At 40.3% G+C, this 12,840-nt stretch overlaps 1 protein-coding gene across 1 annotated transcript; it reads left to right on the top strand.

Moving 5' to 3' along the window:
- Positions 1 to 705: 705 nt before the first annotated feature.
- On the top strand, positions 706 to 10,884 carry dhrs3b (dehydrogenase/reductase (SDR family) member 3b). Its single transcript, XM_075461706.1, has 6 exons — positions 706 to 1,393; positions 5,745 to 5,888; positions 6,153 to 6,272; positions 6,699 to 6,937; positions 9,675 to 9,800; positions 9,919 to 10,884. Exons 1-6 carry the CDS (start codon positions 1,199 to 1,201, stop codon positions 10,001 to 10,003), a joined length of 909 nt encoding a protein of 302 aa, XP_075317821.1. The 5' UTR covers positions 706 to 1,198; the 3' UTR covers positions 10,004 to 10,884.
- The last annotated feature ends 1,956 nt before the right edge of the window (positions 10,885 to 12,840 follow it).

Here is a 12,840-nt window from a genome sequence, read left to right as displayed (position 1 = left end):
TGGATTTCTGTAAAAATCCAATAAACAGGCTAATTGTTGTTATATAACCCCTTAAGTAAAGACAATGTTTTTCTTAATTTAGCACAAACGTTTGATCTAGGGAAACACCAATGTAGATTTTATGATTTTACATCTAGTCTGAGTATATAAATGGGTTTGCAAGAGAGTGGCTCAAGGGTATATCAGATGATTTAGCTACATGTCACTTTGTCATTTTAAATCTTTGTCAAAGGTTCGAAGATGCAGCTGTCAGGTTAAGCCTAACCAGCTGTGTGCTTCAGTGCTTGGCTTATTTCTTGTTTCATTATTTGTTTTACTTAATTAATTTAGGTGGCTGAGAGTGGAATTGAGGAGCCATTCACATGAATGCCTTATCTATACCCTATCAGGCACCTTTATCCATGCGTTTCTCTGTGTTTATTTTGATTTGACTTACAGCTGTCTGTCAAACCTGTGATTACAAAAACCATTGTTATTCCATGCCTTATGTAATGAGGTTAAGTTCAGGTCAACTGGATTATGAAGTTAAACTGTGCCAAACGAGATTGGGCACCCACCTGGGACACAGTGGGGCGACCACTGGAGGGGGAGGCTGGACCGCAGATTGAGAACCGCTACTAGACACGTGGAGGGGGTGGGGAAGAGGCAAAGCACGCAACCAGTCAGGGCAGACGGGCACTGGAGCAAAATATTCATCCCCACTTAACATGTCAATCAGGATTAATGCCCTTCCAAACCTCCCCTTTAGGTTCATCCAGGTCCTTTCACCAGTGGAAGTACGGAAGCCAGGGAATAGGCGGTAATATATAAGGCAGGACAGGACAGGAACACAACACTAAGCCCAGCGGTCTCAGTAGAGCACAACACGGAACGTCGCCTGGACTTGTTTCACGTCTCTGCGTTTCGACCAGTGGTTGGCAGACGTAATGACTGATTGCGCACATATTTCAAGAGTCTGATACTTGTCGACTAAGATGTCAGAGCTCTCAAAAGTTAAACAGCGCTGCTTTGTAGATCTTTTTTTCGCCCGTGGATTACCCATGAAAAACTTTCCTATGCTGTAAATGACAGTGAGTGCATGCGGATAAAGTCAGAAGTCTCTGTCTGCGCCCCGCTCACTGTTGGAGGACATTTGTAAAGCACCTATACTTGCAGCGTAAACACTATATTTGTTTGCTGTTCGTGAGCACTTTCCGAGATGGAGCTGAAGAGCGCGTGTCGTATGTTTCTCTTCCCGATTCAAATGCTCTTTCATATAGTCAAGGCAAGTTTGTTTTCGCTGTTGCCCACCAGAAAGAAGGACTTGACCAAGGAGGTGGTATTGATCACTGGCGGAGGTCGAGGCATCGGTCGACACCTGGCCAAGGAGTTTGCAAAGCAGGGCGCTAGAAAGGTACGGTCATATCAAAACTTGTTGCTCTCTCGCTCACCTTCCGGATAAATACGTGGGCTAATTATAAATATATATTTCCAGTGCATGCTTGCTGCTTTAGCCTAGTTGCATGTAGGTTTACTTTGCAGCAGAACCAGAAGTGGCAATGGAGCAGATTAAAGCCAACCACACACCCCCTCCTTCTCTTTAAGGTAGTCTGGACACTCTGGTCTCCTCTGTGTCCCAAGTGTGTTGTTTTTCCACTGTTCAATGAGCTGAGATCATGACCTCTGTGTTGCTTAGCTGCTCCGGTTGGACTGGATACAGCGCCCTCAATTTTGGCTCAAGTATTGCACAACAGCTTGGGTCAACCGGGGGGCAGACCTCTGGACAGCATCTATGGCTGATTGATATGATTATGATTAACACCGAGCTGACGCCAGCCTTCTATGATCTAGGTTGATTTAGGTCTGACTAACATATCCAAAAATATAGGCTATGATGAAGGCTGACTTATGTGGGTGTGTGTATTTTTGAGTGTAGGGGGCTGGGGGAGGGTTTGTGCACAAAGCCTCAGTGAAACTCCTTCAAAGCTTACATTTACAAGAATTCTGTCCATACCACATTATTGCTTTTTTTTTTCCTTCTCGATCTTTGTTCTGTTGTAAAATCTGCCAACGTACCCAACACACAAAAAGCCTCTGTGATGTGTTTAATAAAAGCCAGATTAGGTGTATGCAAAGTAGAGTGTATGCAAAACAAAATGAAGCCAACACAACAGGTTAGGAGGAACGGATTGTATTATTGGGTCCAATTCTTATCCTATACCACAATGTTGTGTAATTGGACTTAAAATGGATTATTTCAAGATAAAAGCTGTTGCTCCAATGTGTCATGTCATATGATGTCAAGAAAAAAAATAATATTAATCATCATTATTTCACACAGCTGGACATGAAGGTACTTTTTAGTTGATGTAATCCATCTTTTGATTGTTTTTTATATCAAATCTGTCGTCAGAAGTCACGATATATAGATTTTTAAGTTAAGGTAATTCAATTCTGTTAACGTCAATTAAATGCTTACATGAATCTGATGGATCTCAGGTTTTGAGTGTTCATGTTTACCCTTTAATTGTACTTTTTTTTTCTCTGTTGAAAATCTATATTTTTTTGTTAAAAACTGCCCCATCCCCCTGATCTCTCAACCACTCACAATCTAAACAATTTCAGCTCCCACTTGGGCCTGGAAATCTCTGCTGACTGCACAAGTTAGGCTAAACTCTGTCCAAACAATTTCCCAAATTGGGATGAATAAAGTATCTATCTATCTATCTATCTATCTATCTATCTATCCACCTTGGGTTTATCTACCAATCCAGTGGTTAAATGTTACACAGCTGAGTGCCTGATGAGTCGATGGTGTCTTCTTAACAGTAACCATACTGGTTCTATTTTTAATCATTTCACATGAGAGCATTCATTACACATGGAATAGAATCGCGGTAATTTCAACCGATATAGGGCAGCCCAGCAGAAAACCAAGAGTTGTAATCATCCGTACATGTGTGAGTCGCTTTGGATAAAAGCGTCTGCTAAATGCAGAAACATAACATTACATAACATAACATGACACAGGCACTGCTTCTCAGATGCTGCAATTTCAACAGCTTGAAAACATTGCTGAAAGTTCAACGAAACACTAACTGCCTCCCCCTGTCTTTCGGTGCCATGTCCTTGGGGAATGAGCAAGAAGAAACCAGGAGATTTAAAAGCATTGGTTTGCAGCTGCACAACAAAAGATGTCAGCATGCGTTTCAGCACCCCATTGTTGGGTATTATCAAGGTGTGAAGGCTTTGAAAACAACACCTGTGGTAATATGTATGACAATTGGTCCCTGCCTAAAGAGATGCTAAAAGGAAATAGGACGGTAATCATGAATAGGGCTAACCTGTATGAACTTGCGTTCACCCCAGTTTGAGCCCCTTTGTGACTGGCAGTAGTCAGTATTCCCTCTTTCCTCTGCAAGGACTTTGGTGTGAGGAAGACTAACTTTAGTGTTGATTAAATAATTCACCAAAATTAAGTGTGGGAGACGCAGATGGGGAGCCAGGTCTTTGTGTTTGGGGGCGAGCCATAACAGACTCAAACTCTGAAACAATAAATCATAACAAAATGTTTTCAAATAGGCATGTAATAACAGTATGAGAGAGGTTTTGGAACACACCAAGTAAATAATTGATAGCTTCAAAGAATTTATATATGTAAAGCTCCTTTGAAAGACATTTTTCAACACACTAACTAACAAGACAATTTCTTGTTTCTTGGGGGGGGGGTGTTCTACTTCTTCATTATGTGGTTGTCAATGTCACAGAAATAGATCTCTGCAAGGGAGATAAACCAAACCATGCCACTGACAACAGGTTTGTGTGGGTGTGCTTGTGTTTTGCTTGAGGCGGGAAGCACACCACTCCCAGCTGGGTATTGCCCTGCAACTGACCTTGCTGTCTCCGCAATAATTAGACAGCGGCAGGCGACTGCCTCCTGAACTCCTGCTGCCCCCTCTGTGTGCCGCCTCTCTGCTGGCCCATACAATGGGTGTGAAAAGCAGGGTTCATACCCACCCATACATTCAGACCTCGGAGATAGAGTATCACTGTAATTCAACTGGAGCCACTGGGGACACAGGGACATATACCTCAGTCTATATAGAGTGGCATCTGTACTATCTGTCATGCTTTTCTTTCAAGCTATACAACATTTATTTGTTAATTGGAGAGCTTTTACTTGGGGCATATGTTGACATTAAGTCTTGTTAGGCATGCCTTGTTAGAACAATCACAGGTTTATCACCAGTGGAAAAAACGGCATGAGCAGGGTCAATTAGAAACTGTTTTCCATCCAGATAGCAATTTGGCCAATGCTTGTTTGCTCTGAGGTTCCTCTGTGTTGTGATGGGTGATAAACCTAATGAATTAAATAACATTTTAACAGGGAACACAGTTTAAGTGCTGAGTTTTAATGAGAACTGTCAGCTTTATTTGTCTGTCTCAAATCCTATTAGAAGCTTTCAGTTATTTATCAAGACCTGTCCTCTTTCACTGATTACTCAAATGGCCTTGCAAATGAAGCAAACAAAAAACCCAATCAAAAGTAACTCAAACTCGGGCTGTTCACAGAAGTAGGCAAACACTGATTGCTCTTGGTCTGGTGAAAAAGTAAAGAGCATGTTGCAGACTGTAATCTTTGATGTCCCCGGAGCTTTAAAGGTTTAATATTTCTGGGATTAGTCTTCTACCACCAAATTACCAAAATGCAATTACTATTAAGCAGTTATTAAAACAGGAAGGTTGTATGAAAAGGAAGAGCTAAATAAAAAATTTGAGATGAGAATGATACCACATTGTCATTGTGCTATGTTTGGCTCTGGACAGATGCTGAATTCATTTTAAAAGGTTGGCACTGTCCAAAAATTTCCTGTGATTGTAAGAGAATGGGTTGATTTTGTGCCAAAGATACAGAACTCTACATACCTTTCTATGTTTTTGCAGTCTTTCATGTTATATTTGATCTTCATAAGTCAATATAAAGCCATCCTGCTGACTGACTACATGGATGTTTACACATAAATATTGGTGAAACAATGGGAATGGCAGGCGGAATTATGGGCCAACAGACAGACGTGCTGTCATTTGTGTCTGCATGCATACACACACCCACACACACACACACAGTCTTTAACTCTGAGATACACAAGATCACTTTCCAAAGAAGTTTTTGCTCAAATATTAACCTTGGTCACGGGCGACCAGCCAGATCCGACACTGGCATTCTCAGCACTTCACACACGCACTGTTTTCAGACTCCCTGACCAGAAATGACAGGGCTCATCTGCCCAACAGGCCGTGTAATCTCTTTGAGAATTTGTTTGAGAGATGAGGAGGGCTCACCCCCTGATTTCATTACCTTTCCCTGACCCCAAAGACTGACAGATCTAATTGCCCAATCACTGTCCCCCCCGGCCCCCACCCAACCCTGAGTCCCCTGCTCAAATGACCAGCCTTCATTTAGTCTCTGGGTGGATGAAGAGACAATTCGTTCTCACAATAACCCTCAAGCCTTTAATCTCACTCTAACTATTTGTTGGAGTGAAAATGGCCTCTCTGTTCTCCAAATGAAAAGCTCCTCTAGCATATCTTTTAGCCAGAAAAGTTGCATAAAAGATGTTTTTTATGACTAACTGTTATAAAAACTGAACTTTCTGTCCGTGTAAAAACCTGCAGTTCAACTGATTTGTTTCTGATATGTTCAGATTCATTGCAGAATGCTTCTTCTTTTTTTGTTTCTTACCTCTAAAAATCTTGTTTACTAGGTGATCTTGTGGGGCAGAACAGAAAAGTGCCTCAAAGAGACAGCTGAAGAAATATCCCAGTCTGGAACAGAGTGTCATTACTTTGTGTGTGATGTAGCCAATCGGGAGGAAGTTTACAAGCAAGCGAAGGTGGTGAGAGAAAAGGTACAGCCTCTTGATGTTCATAAAACTTCTACTTTCACATGGAAGAAAAATTTAATTTGCTCACAGCAAAATACAGAATATTTCCCTAGGATGCCTCTGCCTCATCTGAAAGTAAATTTGTTGTGATGTACGGTCTCTTGTCTTCTGGTGTCCAGCTGGCATCTCAAATATCTAATTATGAGTTGGAAAGATTGCTGACAATTCCTTATTTGACTGTGGCCTTTTTTTCTTTTTGTTTGTTTTTGCTGCACTCTTTAATCTCAGGTGGGAGATGTTACAATATTAGTGAACAATGCAGCTGTAGTTCACGGTAGAAGTCTAATGGACAGCGATGACGACGCTCTTCTGAAATCCCAACATATCAACACCTTGGGACAGTTCTGGGTAAGCCTTACACACGTTAAAATTGGGAAAATGCCTCTGCAGATTATCTTTATCGGTTTCATATCTTGATTATAAGATGGCAGTTTATGTAGTAGGATCCCCAGACTTGTTAATCATGACTGATATACTGGCAGGTTAAGTGGGGTATTTCCAAATTGCCTCTCAGCTCCTGAAACATCAGAGGGGTTTTGAAACTCATAGCATTTTTATTTTGAACGGAGATCAAAAGACTTTGCCATATGCAGACAGAAAAGCAATTATCAACTAAATGGAAATGGAAATATAATCTGCAGTGACACTGTGGGCTTGTTTCTCTTGTCTATTCTTTCTTTTACTCCACTGAATACATTTCCCCTTCCATTTCCACACATCCTTCCATCTTGTTTCTATTCTCATTTTCTCCCTTTTTTTATGTTCTTGTCTTAGACAACAAAAGCCTTCCTGCCTCGAATGCTGGAGCTGCAGCACGGCCATGTAGTATGCATTAACTCCATCCTGTCCCAGTCTCCAATCCCGGGGGCCATAGACTACTGCACCTCCAAGGCCTCATCATTGGCCTTCATGGAAAGCCTGACATTAGGCCTACTGGACTGTCCAGGTGTCAGCTGCACTACCGTGCTTCCTTTCCACACCAATACAGAAATGTTCCAGGGCATGAGAGTCAGGTGAGAGAACGGCTCGAGGTGGGAAGGTGTAACATTTAAAGAGATAGGAGGATTTAAAGAGACAGTGGTCATATTTCCATTCACACTTTCTGATTTGTGCTTTGAAGTTGCACACAGGAAAATGTTGATGAAAATGGTCAAATTTGAAAGACTTTCCTTAAAGGGGAACTCCGGGGCATTTGAAGCGCGTTTCCATTGCTAGAGGTTTTCAAATACTGATAATAGGACACAGAGAGGTGCAAATCTGCGCTCCCTGTGTGGAGATCGCGCTGTTCGCACAGCGTGTCAATCGAGGCTAATACGTGGTGGCTAAGGGGCAACTGCTAACCCTTCCACGTAAAACAACAACTTGCACACTGCAGAAACGTCACACCACTTTATAAACCATCCGACAATAAAGTCACAAGCCTTACCATCAAAACCAAATGCATGGTTCTCACATTACTGGCATGGGGACGTTACAAAACAACTTTATAAACAGCATGTAACTCACCGGCTGGTTGTAGGCTCGCGCATGTGAAAGCCCAAAAGAGTCGATGGACGATAATCCCATAGACAAAACAATTATCTTCTCTAGAAAAACTGCGTTCAAGTATTTAAAACATTACAGCAATATTACTGGGCATGTATTGTTGTAATGTTTTAAATACTTGAACGCAGTTTTTCTAGAGAAAATAATTGTTTTGTATATGGGATTATCGTCCATCGACTCTTTTGGGCTTTCACATGCGCGAGCCTACAACCAGCCGGTGAGTTACATGCTGTTTATAAAGTTGTTTTGTAACGTCCCCATGCCAGTAATGTGAGAACCATGCATTTGGTTTTGATGGTAAGTCTTGTGACTTTATTGTCGGATGGTTTATAAAGTGGTGTGACGTTTCTGCAGTGTGCAAGTTGTTGTTTTACGTGGAAGGGTTAGCAGTTGCCCCTTAGCCACCACGTATTAGCCTCGCATGACACGCTGTGCGAACAGCGCGATCTCCACACAGGGAGCGCAGATTTGCACCTCTCTGTGTCCTACTATCAGTATTTGACAACCTCTAGCAATGGAAACGCGCTTCAAATGCCCCGGAGTTCCCCTTTAAAGGAATTTTTACACTCTCTCAAGGTTATTTTTTGCCTTTTCAAAAGAAAACCTACGTGTTGATTTCTGCTGTACTATTCACAAGACTGATCAAGTTAAGGATCAGCTGTTTCTGCTTATAGAGAACAAAATATGGCCAGTACTCACGGATGTGAAAACAAAAAATCCCAGTATTACTACGTAAAAACAAACTCCCGAAGAGTTTTCCATTTGTTTCTTCCTCAAAGCTTTGGTTGTGGTAGCAACCACGGCTCCGTTTTACTGCCATGCATTATGTAGGCTGAAACCACCAGCACCTGACACCACGGAAACTAGTTTATTCCCTCAAAGTTTATTTGACAGCTAGGTGGAAACATGCATGTTTTTAGTTCTTTGCTATGCAAACAGTCTGCTTCTAGCAGCGTTAATGTTCGTCCTTTGGTCAGTCAACAGCATTTGTTAGACTTTAATATCCCAGCAACTATTGAATAAATTGCCAGTTTTTCGCATGCTTTCCTACAGACTTTCTCTCCAGCAGTGCAATGAGGTTGACATTTGTGGCAAACACAGAATTTTTTGACAGCTATGAGATGGAGTACTGTGAAATGTGATACAAAATATTCAAGGACCAGAGAGGAAGAAATTTTAAGAACTTTGGTCATCCCCTGATGTTTCATTACACGCTGCCAATATGTCAAAGTTTTCACTGAAGCAGCCCAATTATGTGATATGTACTTGAGGGATCGGCACATAATTTTCACATGGGTGCCAGAAAAATGTTCCTTTTGGGTTGACATCCACTGATTTGTGCTCTGTAAAAGTTACACTGAGGTAGATCATAAGAAAATAATCTTGGTATCTCAAAGTTTAAGTCCTCTATTCTTAGCAGTATTTGCACCAGATAAATGTTTGTGACCGACATTATTCATGGTCAGCTGGCTGGTTCTTTTAATCAATCATTAGCTGTGTATCCATCCAGCTTACTTACTTGATGGTTGTAAGCACATTTCCATCGTTTCAAAAAGAGCAACTAAACTAAGTTTAGAGAACATAAAAGATAAAACATTGAAAAGAACATGGAAGGAAGGCAAACAAAACTAGTCACCTTATCAACATCCAAAAGAATATGAAAACAAATGGAGAGGTCCTCAAGAATTTGTGTCACTTGGGTACTTTAGGATTTTTCTTTCATATCAGCTAGTATTATCCATTTTATAACGGCTCAAACTCCCACACACTGTCAAACTTGGAAAAATATTTATGTGCCATAATGTGGCAAGTTAATGTTTTTTTAGTTACACAGTGTAGGGGATCTTGTTCCTCTACACCCCTCTTCCACTGTGTGAAGTACCTTTTTTACCTTTTTTGTTCTCTAGAAGACGGAACACCTGAATGTTCAGTCCGTGAGTTAAATGCTTACTACATTAGAAATGGAAAGGCATTTCCATCCCTGCTTATTTGAACCCCCTAATTAAGAAAAGGCAAAAACCACCTCTAGCTGCCATGGAAACTAGCACATCTTCAGTTTGACATGAAAAGCGTGATGTGAACACTATTTACACCTCTTGTGGCTGACTTGAGGTAGATATCTTGACAGCATAAATAAATGTTGTTGCTAAGTTCTTGAGAGTGATCCCTGTACCTTAAAACCATGATTATTTTTTTCTTCCTTAGGTTTCCTCAGCTCTTTCCACCACTTAAACCTGAAGTAGTCGCCCAGAGAACTGTCGATGCAGTCAGAACTGACAAGGCCTTCCTCTACATGCCGTGGACAATGCATGCACTTGTCATTCTTAAAAGGTAAGAAGTTTAGTTTTGACATGTTAATTGCTTTCACCACCTCATTTATGATTTACCATTAATAACCATTTATACTTTGTGCTAAATATTCTACCTCTGGTCTATTTGCTCTATCTAGCTTCATGCCACAAGTTGCACTTGAAGAAATCCACAAGTTCTCTGGGAGTTACACCTGCATGAACACATTTAAAGGAAGGACATGAACCTGGACTATATGAGAGACCTCAACAACTCTGAGGTGTAATGAAGGGAAATGGACTTTTAGGCATCTGAAAGTGGAGGAGTTCCCATAATATTGTGAAGACAAACACTTAGGGGACATGCAACGGTGTCGCTTCTGCAAGTGGATTGTGATAAACTGCACAATACACCCTGACACTCTGTGAAGATGCAAATATGAGTACGCGTATAGCATAGATGACTGAATGCAATTCTCACTTTGAACAGAAGCCATGCTTAGGTCTGTACCAGTAGTTATTCTGGGAGGGGATATTTTTTTGTGACACTTGTTTACTATTTTTACAATTCTTTTTTTATTCTCCTTTTAATGTGTCTTAAAAAAAGGTAATAAAATGGAATTTTAGAGTTGGATAGTTTTGTGTCTGGGTTTTGACTCACAACAGTGTGATAACCCCTTTTGATTTATTCCAAGGAGGGACTGTCTCAAAGATGTTGTCAAATCATAAAATATGCTCTTTGGAGGCATGTGGAGCATACTCTTGTTTGTTTTAAGCTTTCAGAAGACAGGACAAAAAAAAAGCAAATGTTGTTCTCAACAAACATGAACTCAAACAGATCGTTCTGGCCATCTGCATGTGGGCAGAATAGTTTTACCAGACTCAATTAATGTGGACATGCAGAGAGATCGCTGTATTCATTGCCCCCTGCATTCAACATAATGCTTTCATTATTCATCTAAAAGTATTTTTTATTGTCTGTTTGCAAGATGATATATCGAATTCGATTTTCCCAGTTTGGCTCATACTCAGACAATCATAAGATGTCAAATGTAAATGCAACACATTTGTGATGGTAGATCAAGGAAAATCCCAGAGGAATAACTGAATAAAGGAAACAATCTGAGGCCTCTTTTGCTTTATTGCCTATGAATCTGAGCAAGTTTCAATACTTTTGATCAAAGTAGGAGAAGATCAGTGGAACATTTCAATGGATGATATTTATTGGTGCCAGGGATTCACAATTACTTTTTTATTGAGGATTTTCAAGAAGAAAATCATAAAAGTTATAACAGTTAAGGTTGTTAGATGAATCCAGAAACTTCCTCCAAACTAATTTTGGAAGTGAAGTTAAGCAAAAGCCTATGTTCCCTGGAAATATGACCTTTTAATGAAGCACTGCCTTGGCTGATAAGCATCTTTAACCAAAAAAGAGAAAATGGTCTACAATCTTCTGTTAATCAATGACAAGTTAACTGTACCATTCTCATAGGCGTAACATAAATGTAGAGATACAGCCAGCAGCCAATTAGCTAACTGTGGCTTTAAGGGGTTGAGAGAGGCGCTAACCTGGCTTTAACCAATGTTAAAAAAATCTGCTAACCTTTAGAGGTACTGAAAGTAGTATCGATTATTTCATCTAACTCTTGGCAAGATACGCTGAAATAAGCATACCGTACTCCTTTTCTTAACTGAAACAGCATTAAGACACAACAGCACTTTAAACACTTCAGTGTCCTGAAGAACAAGAATACATGTCCCATTTATTTGCTGACAACTCTGTCCACTCTTTCAACAAGTTACATGTGAAATATATCGTTTGAAACTGTTAAAGGGAATCTGAATTTTGAAAGGTTTGGCATAATCACAGTATGATACAATATGATCAGACTTGGATAAATTGGGATCAGTTGACCGGTCATCTTTCCCCTGTAGGGGGAAAAGAAAAAAACAATTCAGAATGCCGCTTCACAAAAATGATAGGACTCTATTTTTACAATCTTTTACATGCTGCAGTAAGATAAATGATAAGGTTATAAGCTTTGTATTTCTCTTTGTATCACAGTTGATAGACAGTATATCTGACCTTTTTAATATTTCATGATGAAGGGCTAAGGTTTAACCTCTCTGAGATTTATCATAATAAAGGTAGAGGATGTGGTAAGAATATGAATACAGCTAAATTTCACTTTTCTGAAGCTCATGTGTAGGCATTATTGACTTTCTTTTAAAAACCAAACCCCTTTCAATTTTTATCTCTAAACATTCCTGATTAAATCTGGACTATGCTTGACATACAACTGAAAACACACATTTTGATGAAGGGGAGCATGAGCTTAGTTTATGTGTATTACTGTCTAGTGTTACCTTGCACCTGTTAAGATGATCTTTTGTTACCACATGTACACCAACAATTGAAATCAGTGTCATATGATGAAAAATGGTTTTCCTTCTGTACATTGAATACTGTTTGACAGGTCATTGGTTTATCTAAAGATCTGAAATACTATTCAAACTATTTTTCTCTGCTCAAGACTGTGACTAATATGTTTGCAAAGGGCAATGTTTAGAGAAAATACAACACAACACGAGTTTATGCTCATTCATCTGAAATGCTTGCTCCTCACTGTGAGCTTTATCAAGAAGCCATTTCTCCTGATATAATGTATTTACAAGACGGCGATGTGGATTCATCATCTGACACAGAGGTTGAATGTATTCATGTATTTTCTGGGCTTTGTGAAACAAACATAGAACATCCTTACAGAGATTTTCAGAGCAAGACTTTGACTCCACAAAATAAAGAAATGAAGGGATGTTGGGAACCACAGAGAGACGCCCCATATCTGAGTTCAAGTCTGAGAGTAACTGTAAAAGCTGCGATAGTGCCTGGCCTTTGGCAGCCAGACAAGGCCCATAAACATTCATTTGAATCCCAGCGAACCATAACTGCCCTCCTGCACAGTCTCGATAGGGCCGCACAGTGTGATCAGTAGGTGACCTGTATTGAGTTGGAAGAGCAGTGGGGAGGGCAGACATTGCGAAGAGTGAACCCGAGCCTCCTTCAAGGGCCTGTTTCTCAT

Source organism: Odontesthes bonariensis, chromosome 3 (genome assembly GCF_027942865.1).
Source record: "Odontesthes bonariensis isolate fOdoBon6 chromosome 3, fOdoBon6.hap1, whole genome shotgun sequence".
In the NCBI taxonomy this organism is placed as follows: Eukaryota; Metazoa; Chordata; class Actinopteri; order Atheriniformes; family Atherinopsidae; genus Odontesthes; species Odontesthes bonariensis.
This window is presented reverse-complemented; position numbering and strand designations above follow the sequence as displayed.